The 14,768-nt window shown below is 43.1% G+C and overlaps 3 protein-coding genes across 3 annotated transcripts; 1 reads left to right on the plus strand and 2 right to left on the minus strand.

Moving 5' to 3' along the window:
- Positions 1-4,334: 4,334 nt before the first annotated feature.
- Positions 4,335-5,348, minus strand: LOC129763661 (uncharacterized). Its single transcript, XM_055762911.1, has 2 exons — positions 4,426-5,348; positions 4,335-4,364 (listed from the first exon to the last, which is right to left on the minus strand). Exon 1 carries the CDS (start codon positions 5,293-5,295, stop codon positions 4,672-4,674), a length of 624 nt encoding a protein of 207 aa, XP_055618886.1. The 5' UTR covers positions 5,296-5,348; the 3' UTR covers positions 4,335-4,364; positions 4,426-4,671.
- Positions 5,349-11,967: 6,619 nt separating this feature from the next.
- On the plus strand, positions 11,968-13,065 carry LOC129773433 (protein YIPF7). Its single transcript, XM_055777042.1, has 2 exons — positions 11,968-12,239; positions 12,300-13,065. Exons 1-2 carry the CDS (start codon positions 12,152-12,154, stop codon positions 13,022-13,024), a joined length of 813 nt encoding a protein of 270 aa, XP_055633017.1. The 5' UTR covers positions 11,968-12,151; the 3' UTR covers positions 13,025-13,065.
- Positions 13,066-13,112: 47 nt separating this feature from the next.
- LOC129773442 (transmembrane emp24 domain-containing protein 7) lies at positions 13,113-14,523 on the minus strand. The gene is made up of 4 exons (XM_055777051.1): positions 14,107-14,523; positions 13,813-13,923; positions 13,533-13,752; positions 13,113-13,473 (listed from the first exon to the last, which is right to left on the minus strand). Exons 1-4 carry the CDS (start codon positions 14,272-14,274, stop codon positions 13,316-13,318), a joined length of 657 nt encoding a protein of 218 aa, XP_055633026.1. The 5' UTR covers positions 14,275-14,523; the 3' UTR covers positions 13,113-13,315.
- Between the last annotated feature and the right edge of the window lie 245 nt (positions 14,524-14,768).

The raw sequence follows: 14,768 nt of genomic DNA on the forward strand, positions 1-14,768 counted from the left end.
ACCTGAATAAGTGGAAACACTGTTGGATTTCATTGGACCAACAATACAACCAAGCCAAGATACACTCATGCGGGATGCTATACCTGCAAGAGTGAAATTGAAAAAAGACATTGATGGGGAATATCGTTCAGATTGTTGTCGATATTTTTTAGAATCGTGAAAGCATCCATAGCTAAGATAATTCCGGAAGTATATGATGCTATAAGTGATAGTCTAAAAGATTTTTTTTTAATTTTTTTTATTTCACCTTGCCAGCAGCTTCGTGTTCCAATTTGTGAAATGTAAATGATAGTAGATTTGCAGGAGGAATAAATACGCGTCAAAAACTAATATAATGAATGAACATGTACTTTTGACGTAGGACTACGTCTAACCGGAAGATATAGGGGGTGAAATGGAAATCTAGGCACTGAACAAGTAGGAAAAATGCAAGATTTGGAACGCTTATAACTCGAGCATTTCTCAATAGATCGCAAAGGATTTTGCATCAATTGATAGGAAATATATCTACGCATCTATCATAACGAATAACATTTAATTTTTCTTGAGATAAATAATTGAATAATTGTGAAATATCAAGCATTGCCAAAATGCACTATGTACCCATTTTTGATTGGTCCATTTTGTGCTCCTCAAATCGTACCGACCAAAACGGGCAACCAGAGCAGCAGCGAAATAGAATGAAGCACGATTGGAAAGGAAAAAGAAAAAAATGAACGAAATATTGGTCGCAGTCTCACACATGCGTAACTCTCGAGCCAGCCAGTCAGCTTAAAAATCCCCGCTCCGCTGCCTTAACGATCATTCTCATTCAAACCGTACACCACATCGGTTCGCATCACAACACATCAACAAACCAACCCAAGCAGCCATGTCTGGACATGGTAAAGGAGGAAAAGTGAAGGGAAAGGCAAAATCCCGCTCGAACCGTGTTGATCTGGAGTTCCCCGCAATGATAGCTAGGCCGAGCGCGTTAGTACCAGTGCACCAGTCCACCTAGCCGGCGTTATATAGTTTCGGCCGCCGAAGTGATCGAGTTAGCTGGCAAAGCTGCTCGCGACGATAAGAAAACCCGCATTCGGAACAGAACACATTCGATTCTGTGGACATCAAGACAACAGGCAGTTGCAGCGAGTGGCGAGTGGCAAACGCAATCGCAAAACGGCATCGGGTAGCAGAAGAAAAAAGTTTGTTCTTTTTACAATCTGCTTTGGTGGCAAATCCAGAACAAGGCGGCATCGAGGGCGCTCGAAATGGTTTTTTTCAAAACCACGAGTACAAAGTTTACTAAATTGGAACCTTTCCATAAAACAAGGCGTTTTCAGGGCCATTAAACCTTCCAAAAAAGAGTTTAGGAAATACAGTTCAATGATTTCTAAAACATTATCCAAAATAATAATAAAACACAAATTGATTTTTTCATAATTTGTTTGCCAGGATCTGATGAGTATGTGAATTTGGCAGTTGTTCTGAGCTTATTGATAGTTGGGGACTTTCCTGATTATTCAATTTTCACCAATTCTTAAATTGTTTCCAGATTGAAAGTACATTAATTTACAATTAGTTCGACATTTAGCTAATTGGACGGACATGTAATGCGACTTATTTAGTTGGACATTTTTGTAAACATAGAGATCCAAATTATGACCCCACATTGAAAGTCGACACTGTACCACTGTCATCGCAAATGTTCAATTACAGGTTAAAATTACCTCCAATCCGATACTGAGTGGTGGTAATGCGACGTGCCATTGAATGTAATTTACTGTAAAATATGTCACAAGCTGGATGGGAATAAATTTTCCAACTGTGAAAGCTGTGGCGAGTGGCAAATGCAATCGCTAAACAGAAAGGTTTAGCCGAACAAGATGGGGATATCGAGTGATAACAAAACAATAAACTCTTTAGATTGAAGATAATTTTGTGATCCTGAAAAGGACCCTTTTTAGCCTGCATGTGAATCCAACGAGCGAACAAATCGTAATGAATGTATTTTTTTGCCATCGCTCCCTTTTAACGCTCATTCGTTTGTCTCGTTGGACTCGCTCCTCTGGCTGAGTCATTCGTTTGTCTCGTTGGACTCGCTCCTCTGGCTGGCCGATTTGTCTCTATCCTGTGAGTGTGTACCGCTAGAGTATAAAACACGCGGACCACAAAAAATATATATTATTTTCTTTCAAACCGTAAACCCGTGTGGTTGTACGGCATCGGCATCGTGGACGTAACAAAGGAGGACAAGTTAAGGAAAAGGCAAAGTCTCACTCGAACCGTGCAGGTCTCCAGTTCCCTGTTGGTCGCATTCACTGATTGCTCCGCAAGGGTAACTAGGCCGAACGGATTGGTGCCGGAGCACCAGTATACCTAACAGGGATTATAGAGTTTCGGCCGTCGGAGTGCTCGAGTTGGCTTGCAAAGCTGCTCACGACAATCAGAAAACCCGCATCAAGAACAGAGCAGCTTCGGTTCGGCGCTCATCAAGGCAACAATTAGTTTCAGTGAGTGGCAAAGTGTTTCTCCGGCACGTTGCATTAAATGTAATTTACTGAACAATATGTCACAAGCTGGATGGGAAGAAATTTTCCAACTGTGAAAGCTGTGGCGAGTGGCAAACGCAATAGCTAAACAGGAAGGTTTAACCGAACAAGATGGGAATATCTAGTGATAACAAAAACACAACACCAAAGGTTCTTTTCAGAATCATCAACATATTCATAAAGAGTAAACAGTGAACTAATCCATTTTTCAGGTAGATAGGTAGGTATTCACGTAGGAGAAGAAAATAAAACAATATATTTAAAATATATATTTAACAAAAGCTGTCCCCTTTGTATAGTCCTACGTCACTCCGGTTATGTCCCCGACATTACCCACCCGTCTTTTTTAAATCGAATATGTATTCTGTTTCTTAGAACAATACTTTTCTTGCAAGTTGTGAGTGAATTTTGAATGAAAGTTGTGCCTGCTAATGATTCTATAGTAGAGATTCCCAAGAAAACTATCTTAAAAAAGAAAACGTGCCCCGCCAGCGTGCAAAACAAAATAACAACGATTTCGTTTAGAAACTATGAGGGTTTTATTTGTTTTTCCAATAATTTTCAAGTCTATAAATATCTTCGCATATTTTCAAATATCTTAAAAATAGATACATTTCTTTACATTTGGCATCCCTGACATCCCGAGCGCTAAATTCCATTTTTGACGTTTTGAGGAATGCGAGTACGAGTAAATTCAAAAAACTTTGAAGTAGCTCGCACGCCGGATCACACATGACACTAACTGGCATGATGTGTTCACACGGTGTGAGTAGCTGCATTGCAGTAACTGACTAGACTGACTCGTATGTTTACTCGCACCGTCTGAATCCGGCTTAATACACAAATTACACTAGTACAAAAACTAGCTGCATGTTATTAGTAATTACTCGCCTATTTGATAAACAATATTGTCCTCTGGCGAATAACCGCAACGGTTCAAACTACCCAATAATTATGAAGAGACAATAATAAAATAATACAAATTAAACACAATATACTTTACAGCACTCTTCCAAAATTCTCCGGTCGAAGATGCGAGGCTTCGAGGCTTTTCAATGCAAAATGAATAGACGACTTGATGTCGAAAATCAAGCCAATTATTTATGCTCAGCTTAATATACTCAAAAATAGCATTTTAACACGTTAGTCACCCAGCGCGAAAGTATATGTAGATGTAGATGCTAACCGAAGACGTCCGCAAATAAATACCAATACAACTTTCATATCATTAGGAGACTCGTCAATCATCCGAAATATAAATGAATAGAACTTTATTTTTATTATTCTTATTTTATGATCATTCTATATACCCTATATTTATATTTGAATGCCTATTTCATTTCACGCATTTTCGGCTCGATTGGCCCCCGGAAAATACACCCATATACAATATGTGACGACGAACGTGGAAAGACAACGAACGCTATACGCTTCTTATCCACGATAATCTTCCAACCATACTGCAAGAGCAAATTTCGATTCAACTCATACTGCATGGTAACCGTCATATTTATAGTTCGTTCGGGGTTTTCGAGCGGTAACGACCGAAACGATCGTTTTTACGACCGATCATGATCATCAGCGATCTAAGTTCGGCAGCGATCGAAAACTCGTTGCTTCGACAGGTAGATCGTTTGCTTATGTTCGGACCAACCTAGAACACCAATTTCAACAGCAGCGTTTTGTTGTTAGCAGCTTTAAACTGAAATATTTTTTATTACTTTCTATTTCTTTTCAGGTTCATCTTTTTACTTACATTTATAGTTTTTTCACCTAATCCTTTCTTTTCTTAATTTTCAGGTCAGCTATGGCGCTCGCGATTCCAGACAGCTATAAATTTTCTGCTTTTCAATAAATGTTTCAAAATAAACAAACCCTATATTTTTTTTACCTTACGCTTCTACACTTCTACGACTACAACTTCTTCGTAGCTCTTAAATTCTGCGTCTCTCCACAAATCTGTTCCAATCTAATTTTTCACTCTTAACTTTCTAATTCACTTAGCAATAGCAATTCAATTATATTCAGCCATTACAATTTATTTTTGTTTATAAATTTCTTACGCACACACCCACGTTCTTCCACTGACGTTCAGCACCAACGTCCTTCTTATGAGGTCGGACCCGTCGCAAGATATTTATATGGTGCTCGGAGATAGGCACATACCCCCTCCCCGTAATTCTGGTTGGGTTCCCTGCACTCCAGATTTACGATCCTGCACCTCCAGCACCGCAAGCTTCGCCACGGGTCGCCTAAACTGACCCTTAGCTGTTTTTACTATTGCCTGCCTGATTCTGCCGTCTGGTCCTTCGATAGTTTGTTCGACAATGCCCCGGATCCAATTTTTTCGTATGCTATCATCGGCGATATACACAAGGTCACCACGGGTGAGTGGTGGGGACTCCACGTGCCACTTCGTCCTTCGGTTGATCGACGGCAAATATTCCGTGACCCATCGTTTCCACAATCTGTCGGCCAGCACTTGCGAGCGCTTATAACAATCTCGGAGAGCTGCAGCTTCGTTGGTGGGCGGAACGGCATGCTCGGTTTGACCTCCAACACCACGAATGAAATGATTTGGTGTCAAAGCTTCTAGTACTCCCGGTTCCAGAGATGAGTACGTTAGGGGGCGAGAATTGATGAGGTCCTCAGCTTCCGCAAGTGTGGTCAGTAGTATTTCGTCGGTCATCGTTCGTCCGTCATTGAGAACATTGAATGCCGTCTTCAGAGAGCGCACCAGTCGCTCCCAAACCCCACCCATGTGAGGTGAACTTGGTGGATTAAAATTCCACCGAGTTCTTGAGTCAGTGAACACGTCTTCGATATCGTTTCCTATTTTTTGTATGATCTCCTTGCTGGCCGCCTGGAAATTCGTTCCATTATCGGAATAGAACTCCAGCGGTTTGCCTCTGCGACACGTAAAACGTCGTATAGCCATCAAGCAAGCTTGTGTCGTCAAGCTGTGAGCGACTTCGAGGTGAACGGCTCTTGTAGACATGCAGGTGAACAAGCAGACATATCGTTTTTCCGACCTGCGTCCAACGGTCACTGTGAATGGTCCACAGTAGTCTACTCCAGTGTGAGTGAACGGTTGTAGATTGGGCGTAACACGTGACTTTGGTAGTGGAGCCATTCTGGGAAACTTCGGTCCACACTTCTTCACCTTGCACCACACACAGGTTCTGCAGATACGTTTCATTTCTGCACGCAGATTCTGAATGCGGAACCGTTGCCGGATTTCATTGACTGCGGTTTCCGTGTTGCCGTGGGCAACCTGTTGGTGATAATATTCCAGTAGTTTATCTGTCACCGGATGCTTCTTCGGAAGGATAATCGGGAATCTAAGTTCGAAGGGTAGTGATGAACCCCGCGCTGCTCTGCCTTCCATTCGAAGCACGTCTTGCTCATCCAGAAACGGGCTTAGATCGTAGATGTGGCTGCACTTCTCTACGGGTCGCCAATCTTTGTAGGGGAGACTTCGGTTCTTTTTCAAACCTTGACTTCGTCCGCGAATTCTTCCGCTTGAGCTGCTCTCCAAAGATAAGCCTCTGCTACCTGATATTCTTCCCGCTTCAACGGAGTAATCTTTGTGATCAGATCTCTTTTCACCAACTTTTTCACCCTGCTTGTTGCTGGTATCGCCTCAATGCTCAAATCATCTCGCTTCCTTCTACAGTTCGACACGAATCGGAAAACACCTGCTATTGTCCGGACAAGGACCCTCCATTTCGAGAAAAGCTGGTAATCCACCACAGGATCGGTCACTGAAACGTCATGCAACAGGAGACGTACCCGCATCTCCTCGGGAATATTCGGCGTTACGCGGTCTTGTAGTGGCCAACTCTCCGCCGGATGGTAAAGGAAATTAGGACCCCGAAACCATGGTCCATGGAACTGCAGACTGTACCGTTTCTCCCACTTCGTCATAGCGTCAGCTACATTGCATTTAGTCGGGACCCAGTGCCATTCGCCTAGCTTCGTCAGGTTGAGGATTTCGCCGATCCTGAACGCAACAAACTGTTTATACCAACGATGGTCCGAATGGATCCACGACAGAACCGTCTTCGAATCACTCCAAATGTATCGCTGATTAATCTCCAAGGAAAGAATTTCTTCGACGGAATTGGCGAGCCTGGCTCCCAGCACTGCTGCTTGTAATTCCAAGCGAGGAATCGACAGATGTTTTAGCGGTGCCACTTTGGATCTTGCCATCACGAGCGAACACAGAGGACCGTTGACCGTTTCGATTCGGAGGTATGCCGCAGCACCATAAGCATTTTCACTCGCATCAACGAAGACGTGGAGTTGTATACTGCTATATTCTGTCCGACCGATGTGACCACCATGAAAATAAAAACGAGGAACACGAACTTCTTCGACGTCGGGGAGCCTGCAAATCCACTGATTCCACCTATCGGCACACTCTCTATCGATTTGTTGGTCCCAATCGCATCCGCTTCGTCACAAGTCCTGGATCAGCAATTTACCGTAAAAGGTGAAGATGGAAAGTAGTCCTAACGGATCGAAGAAGCTCATCACACAACTCATAACCACTCTCTTTGATGGAAGCAGATCACCGAATAGATACGGAAGAAGATCATCTCTCAACCGAGTGGAAAACATGAATTCATCGCAAGTCGGACTCCAAACAATTCCTAATACTCGCTCGGAACCTAACTCTTTGTCCTCACTGAACATCACACAGTTATTTCCTTCTTGCTCCCCCATGGCCTTGAGAAAGGCCTCTGAGTTAGACACCCAATTACGCAGTTCAAATCCACCTTTAGACTGTACATACCGAACATCTCGCACACGCTTCACAGCCTCCTCTATCGTGTCAGCACTGTCGAAATAGTCGTCGACGTAATGGTTCTCGACGATCGCCTTCGCCGCTTCCGGAAACTGCCCTGCGTATTCTTTCGCGTTCAAGTTCTTCACATATTGTGCTGAAGATGGCGAACAGGTGGACCCAAATGTTGCTACGTCCATTACATACACCACCGGCGCCATCGAAGGGTCGTTTCGGAACACAAATCTCATCACTCGTTTATCAACTTCACGAATTCTCATCTGGTGATACATCTTTTTTATATCTGCCCCGAATCCGATCGCCCGTTCACGGAATCTGCAGAGTACGGCAGGAAGTGCGGTCAGCATGTCCGGACCCTTCAGCAGCTTGGAGTTCAACGAGATACCTTTGACTTCCGCTCTAGCATCCCACACCAGACGATGTTTTTGTTTCCTTGGATTGAAGACTATGTTTAGAGGAATGTACCACACCTTGCTGTAATCGAACGCTTTCAACTCCGACCGCGTCGCTATGTGGGCGTACCCTTTTGCAAGGTATTCGCCAATCATACAACGAACTTTTTCATACAACTTGGCATCCTTCTGCAAGCGCCTTTCCATGCTCTGCATGCGCTTCACTGCCATAGGATAACTGTCAGGAAAGCTGGGATCGTCCTCCTTCCACAAAAGACCCGTCTCGAAGCGATCACCAACCCTCACAGTCGTCTTCTCCAAGATCTCCTTCGCTCTTCTGTCCTCCACTTACTCAGGCAACAATGCAGCAGAAATTCCGGATTCCTCCAGAGTATAAGTTTTCCTGAGCAAGTCGTGGAGCTCTTGGTTCGATAGCGTACTGCATGTATGATGCCCGACGATTCCAGCGTCCATTTCAGCGGTACCCGTTGGTCCGTAGACGGTCCATCCGAGTTTCGATCTGACAGCTATCGGCTCCCCTGGACGTCCTATTCTAGATTCGATCGGTGCGTACAAGTGGATGTCCTTCAGCCCGATGAGAATCTGCGGAGTTGCCTGCTGGAAGTCCGCGATTGGTAGACCACGTAGATGCTCGTGCTGCTTAACTATCTCCGACAAAGGTAGAGTATGTGGCGGCAGCTTTAGGCTCTCCACGGTATGCGCACTTTTGATGTGGAAACGTTGCGTTGATCCTCTTGCGATTATAAATAGTTCAACTCTCCGCGAGTCCTTCTCGACTCTGGAAACTCCAGCAGTCCACGTTACACGAAGCGGTTGGGTTACTCCTCCTACTCCCAATTTGCTGATGAGTGACTTCTCTACGAGCGTATATGACGATCCTTCATCTAGAAAGGCGATTGTGTTCACAGAAAGCTGATCCCAGTACAGCTTAACCGGAATCATACGGAAGATGACGGAAGGTTTCGGCAGAGTGGCGTGAATGTTGCAAATCGATCTTTCTTGATGTAGCAGTGGATTGTGACGTTCGTTACAACCATCGACGTTGCATCGCAAGTTCAGCTTGCATCGAAAATTGCCATGCTCGTTCAGGCACAACTGACACAGGTTCCACCTTCGTACCACCTCCCAACGATCAGCGAGTCTTAGTTTCCGGAATTTATCACAGTTCCTAACCCTGTGATCGAACCGGCCACAGATCCTACACGGTGTCCTTTCTCTTCCAGATGGACCCTGGTTCTTCTCCGTTTCACAATGGGCGTGTAAAAAACCTTCAGATCCCCGTTTCGATTTTCCCTTTTGTTGACGATGATCCACAAAAACGGCTGCTTCTCCGAACGATGTCGCTTCGCTCGCATCTTTCACGATGTCAGACAGGAAGTCGGACAAAGTTCTCAATGTAACGACAGCGTTTCTCCTGCGATATCTCACCCATTCCATTTTAGTTCCCGCTGGCAGCTTTTCGGTCAGCTCCTGAATCAGCATCGGGTTCATCAATTGAGTTGTCAGTCCTGTAGCTTCAAGATGATCAGTGAGCTGCTGAACCACTACCCCGAAGCTGATGAAACTCGCCAATCGATCTGCCTTCGGTGGAGGCGCATTGCTGATTTTCATCAGCAACATATTAAGTAGCGCCTCTGGGCGACCGAACAGCATCCGCAGGGTCTCGATAATCTTCGGGACTGCCTTAGGCAGAAGGAGCCTACTTCTCACCACCTCTAATGCCTCCCCTTTCAGGCACTCTTGCAAACGCGCTAGGTTCTCGATGTTCGAAAAACCACACGCCTTCGTCGACGTCTCGTAGCTGCTTATAAACAGCGGCCATTCCTCCAGTTGGCCAGAAAAAGTTGGCAACTTCCTAGACAGAAACTGGCGAGATGGTAACTGCGCTTTCGTGGGACTTTTATGACGATGCCGCCTACGCCGTTGGTTATTTTCATTCACCTCCTCTTCCTCGGAACTCTCCGAGCTCTCTTCACCCTTTTCGGAGCTATCTCCATCTTCGCTTTCCTCTTCTTCTACACTATCATCCAGAGACTCGTCTTCTTTTTCAGATCCATCAGACTCCGAAATTTCTTTCTCCTTCTCCACACTTTTACACTTCTTCTTTTCCTTCTTCTTTTTTGGATCTTCGGAGTGTCCGCACGATGCATCATTTTCCTTTCTACTATTTGAAGAGCACTCCGGAAAATTTGGTTCTTCCACTGACTGCTTAGCAGATTTTTCGGCTACCTTCGGTGTTGAATGTTTCGGGTACGCACCTCGACTGTCAGCAGGATTCACTGGCACCAGATCTGTATTCCCAAGCTTTCCTTTCCTCGACTTTTCCTTCTCGAGCTTTTCTTTCCTTGGTTCCTCTTTCTCCGGTTTCACTTTCGTCTGCTGCTTTTTATCTTTCGAGTTTTTTTTTGTACCTTCTTCTTCTAATTCCATTTCACCGTCACCATCCTTGTTCCGCTTCAATTTTAAACGTCTCAACTTTTCCTCCATTTCTATCCGCATTTCCTTAAGCTTCTTCTGGTGAGCTTCTTCTTCGGAAAGTTTCTTCTGTATTTGCGCCTTTTCAAACTCCAGGTCCATTTCTCGCTTTTCCTTTTCCAACTGATGACGCATCTCGAACATTTCTTGCTGCATCTCCAGTCGCTTTCGATGCAAAATTTTCTCCCTTTCCATCTTCTGTTTCTGTCTATTTTTATCTTCTTCAAACTTTTTTATCTCCTCTTGCAGTGCAGCATCATTCTCTTCATCATTTCTGCATTCCGTGCAGCGCCATGAAACATCGTGAATGTCGTCAGACACGCCAGCACAACCGAAATGATACCACAGCTGACAGCGGTCGCAAAGCACCATCTCCTTTTCGGCAGAATCCGGACGATCACATGCCGCGCAACTGTATCCCGTTTGGTCTGGATTAGGGTTAGGACTTGGCCGACTCATTATAAATTTTAAACTTTGTTCGGATCAACCTAGAACACCAATTTCAACAGCAGCGTTTTGTTGTTAGCAGCTTTAAACTGAAATATTTTTTATTACTTTCTATTTCTTTTCAGGTTCATCTTTTTACTTACATTTACAGTTTTTTCACCTAATTTCTTTTCATTTTCAGGTCAGCTATGGCGCTCGCGATTCCAGACAGCTATAAATTTTCTGATTTTCAATAAATGTTTCAAAATAAACGAACCCTGTATTTTTTTTTACCTTACGCTTCTACAATTCTACGACTACAACTTCTTCGTAGCTCTTAAATTCTGCGTCTCTCCACAAATCTGTTCCAATCTAATTTTTCACTCTTAACTTTCTAATTCACTTAGCAATAGCAATCCAATTATATTCAGCCATTACAATTTATTTTTGTTTATAAATTTCTTACGCACACACCCACGTTCTTCCACTGACGTTCAGCACCAACGTCTTTCTTATGAGGTCGGACCCGTCGCAAGATATTTATATGGTGCTCGGAGGTAGGCACAGCTTACGTTCTAGAGTTTTACGATTCTCTTTTTCTACACGGTCGTAAACAGGGCGATCGCTACCGAGGGGAACGCCTTTGTTATTCGCTCATGTGAGTGCGGGTAGTTAATGATTTTTGCTGAAGGATGCTCAGCGGCGTTCTGAGCGGTGAGCGATTTTTTCCGTGACGTCACTTTTTGAGAAATAGTTATGGCAGCGCATACTGTATCGCTCGAAACTCTACCATCTTCATTACCTTTTTTCCATAACATTGCTATGACAGTACCAGCAAGGAAAGTAGAGTGGAAGGTAAAACGTAATGTCAGAATTGCCGTTCGGACGTATCCCGTAAGTTTGAAGTTATTTACATAGATGGTATCCAAACAACACTAAACATTGACTACAGTTTTGCCGGCACGGTTGATTGTCGTTATGAATCAGCACAAAAAACAAAGCTGCAAATTATGCGCCAGTGGCGGTACCACGATCAAAGCACTCCCTGAATCACATTAGCCGAGCCAGCTGGTGGAAGCATATGCATAAAGGTTACTAGGTTACTATTTTCAACGACAACTGTTTATTTATTATACTGCTTCAAATACCTTCGACGAAATCAAATGTGACCATACCAACGTAAGTAATAACATAAACAAATCCAAACTTTTCGTCTTGCCATTCCTCAAACGTCTTTTCTAAATAGTGTAAATTACGAGCCACCTGTTAACTCCACCATCTTGAGTACCAGTATCCTTACCTACATTTAGTCTTTGCTGTTCATTCGCACATTCGTCATCAAAAATTGACAGATGACAACTCATTGCAGTATGATACAAAAAATCGGTGAAATTTCTGATAATTTTATAACTATACGGCTGTAGTTCGATTGGAATAAGTGAATAACACGACTTGATTACTTTTCTACTCGAGTGAGATTAGGGGAATTCGTTATGGCTGGCTATACAGAAGAGCAGTTTTGGGCAAATCAAAATAATCCAAATGCATATGATGGCTTCGAAGATCAATCTCAGACACTCGGTAAGTGAATGTTTTCTACATAGTATTTTGGGATGTATCAATCTGTTCTCTCTATTACAGATTTCCAGTCCTTTGACCAGAATGCTAGCTTTTTTCCACCCAATGCTTACGCTGCATCACAACACCAGCAAGGTTATGGACAGCCTTCAATTTTCACTCCAGATATTTCGTCAACGACTGTTCCTCATGGCTATGGTGGAGCTGCAGACATGCCCGGCGCAATGGGGAGTGAAACCAACGAATTTGACGAGCCACCGCTTCTGGACGAACTGGAGATATACCCACAACGAATAATGGAGAAATCACTAGCAGTTCTGAATCCGTTCCACGCCCAGGGTCTAGTGGATAATCCGGAATATTTCTTCAAAGAAACTGATTTGGCTGGACCAATTTGCTTCTGTTTTACTCTGGCTGCTTGCTTGTTTGTCTCCGGGAACAAAGCACAGTTTGGCTATATTTATGGCCTCTGTATAATCTCTGTAGTGGTGATGTACGTGTTGATAACACTGATGTGCAATTCGATGGAAAATTACGTGACAATCACGGCAGTTGCAAGCATCCTGGGATACAGCATCTTACCAATCGTTTGGTTGTCTATCGTTGGAGTATTCTTCTCACTGGATTCGGCATTTGGAATCGCATTAGCTGCTTGTGCAATTTTTTTGTCAACGATGAGCTGTAGTCGCATTTTCTGCATCATGACCGGGGATCCCCATCAACGGTATTTGATAGCCTATCCATGTGCGCTGGTGTATATAATCTTTACTCTTTTGGTACTTTTTTGAACATTATTAGTTCCTTGATTTTTTCAGATGGGAATAATGTAATAAAAGATTACAATAAATGCGTTTGTTTTTTTCTCTTCCTCAAAATGTTACACTTCAAGGACTTTATTAAAACAATATTCTCAATGAATAAAACATCACTGATAAACAGAAATGGGACAGCATAGTGACGGCGTGAGCATAAAGATTTTAACACCAAAAGTTATGAGTTTCTATGTGAGAACGCTTTCAACAGAATACGGACACTAGAAAAATAGCAACCTATGCATCATTTCGCTAATCAAATACTATTTATTGAAACTGTTGGTAGTTCATTTGACTAGGCTTTTTCTCCGAGAAAAAGTTCCGCAGCACTATAACCTGGCCAACCGCTATCACCAGGACAGCGATTGTTTCTGTTATCGACCACCACAATACCCGTTCGTTGAGATCCTCCGCTCGTTTTCTTCCTGCAAACAGGAAACATATTGGATAAAGGACAATTTCCGATCAATATTTTTTTCCTTACCTTGAGTTTCACGCAATCGGTGATGGGTTTGGTAGTCCAGAATTGCATTAAGGCTCTTGTGAATTTCTTGGGCGGATGTTTCCAGTTGCGTCAACACACTCGCGTGCTCATCGATTCCCGGCAGCGGTTGTTCATCACCCACTTGAAAGTCCACGTATATCAATTTATGCGAAAACGTTGAGAATTCATTGCTGAAGCAAACAACGTAAATACCGGTGGCCTGAAAGAAACGTCGAAATTTTAAGCAATTCGTCATCTTTTATAAATATTTTTTGATTACCTGAGCCGTGAATTGGTGTGAATCAAATTGTGTTTTAACCTGACGGTATAATATTTCCTTCGTTGGGCTTTCCAACGACACATCCACATCATAATGCCCACCTGTTACAACCTAAAACATAATATTATCAAAAAAAAACAATGGAGTTGTGATGTCGAAATGTATGCGACAAAAGTAAACACATCGTTCTTTCAAGACGGTTTGCCATACTGTCAGATATGACACGTAATAAAAATTATAACATTGCTTCGTCACAATATATTAAAGGATGGAAGAAAAATAACATTAACTCACCTGAAATTCTAGGGTTGCTGTCTGATTCTTCTTAATTTCCTCATAGAAGCATTCTCTAGCATTGTCGGGAAGCTCGAATGTTAATTCTACGCTATCAACGAACATACGTTGAGCCGCGAAGGCCAGCAGCAGTATTCCGCTGGCTAGCATTCCTTGATATTTGAACATCTCCCTGCCGCTAATCGATTTACTCGGTTCTTTTTTTTAATCTACGTAATTTGGTTACTACCTTAATTCCACTAATTATGGTTAACCCGAAAAGCAGGCGAGGAAGTTCCACCTAATAATTGCTATAGACATCTACAATTTTTTCGGTGATTTTTCACAATCGGTCTCAGAGCCACCGCGGTATCGCTGTTAAAAAATATATTCTGGTTTTGACATACGTGTGAACGGTGTGAACCGTGTGAACGTTTTGCCAAGGCGCTTATATCAATGTATAACAGGTGAAGCAACATCATCACTTCAAAAAGAAGATGATTACGGTTTGTGGAGCGGGGGATGTTTGTTTTGTTATTGCTAGGATACGCCATTTTTGCATTTCCACATGCGAGAGTAGAGGAAATGAGAATGAAATTCTACAAAATCATCCCTTCTTTTTGACATAAATTCGCGAAAGCCGAACATAGTAGGCATCGTTCGAATAAGCGTCGTAGCAGTTT

Source organism: Toxorhynchites rutilus, chromosome 1 (genome assembly GCF_029784135.1).
Source record: "Toxorhynchites rutilus septentrionalis strain SRP chromosome 1, ASM2978413v1, whole genome shotgun sequence".
Classification (NCBI taxonomy): domain Eukaryota; kingdom Metazoa; phylum Arthropoda; class Insecta; order Diptera; family Culicidae; genus Toxorhynchites; species Toxorhynchites rutilus.

Coding starts and splice junctions, on each gene's coding strand:
- LOC129763661 (XM_055762911.1), bottom strand. CDS start 5,295: ATGGGTGGGGTTTGGGAGCGACTGGTGCGCTCTCTGAAGACGGCATTC.
- LOC129773433 (XM_055777042.1), top strand. CDS start 12,152: ATGGCTGGCTATACAGAAGAGCAGTTTTGGGCAAATCAAAATAATCCA. Junction 12,240..12,299: donor AGATCAATCTCAGACACTCG/GTAAGTGAATGT, acceptor TCTCTATTACAG/ATTTCCAGTCCTTTGACCAG.
- LOC129773442 (XM_055777051.1), bottom strand. CDS start 14,274: ATGTTCAAATATCAAGGAATGCTAGCCAGCGGAATACTGCTGCTGGCC. Junction 13,924..14,106: donor CAGCAACCCTAGAATTTCAG/GTGAGTTAATGT, acceptor ATTATGTTTTAG/GTTGTAACAGGTGGGCATTA. Junction 13,753..13,812: donor CACACCAATTCACGGCTCAG/GTAATCAAAAAA, acceptor CGTTTCTTTCAG/GCCACCGGTATTTACGTTGT.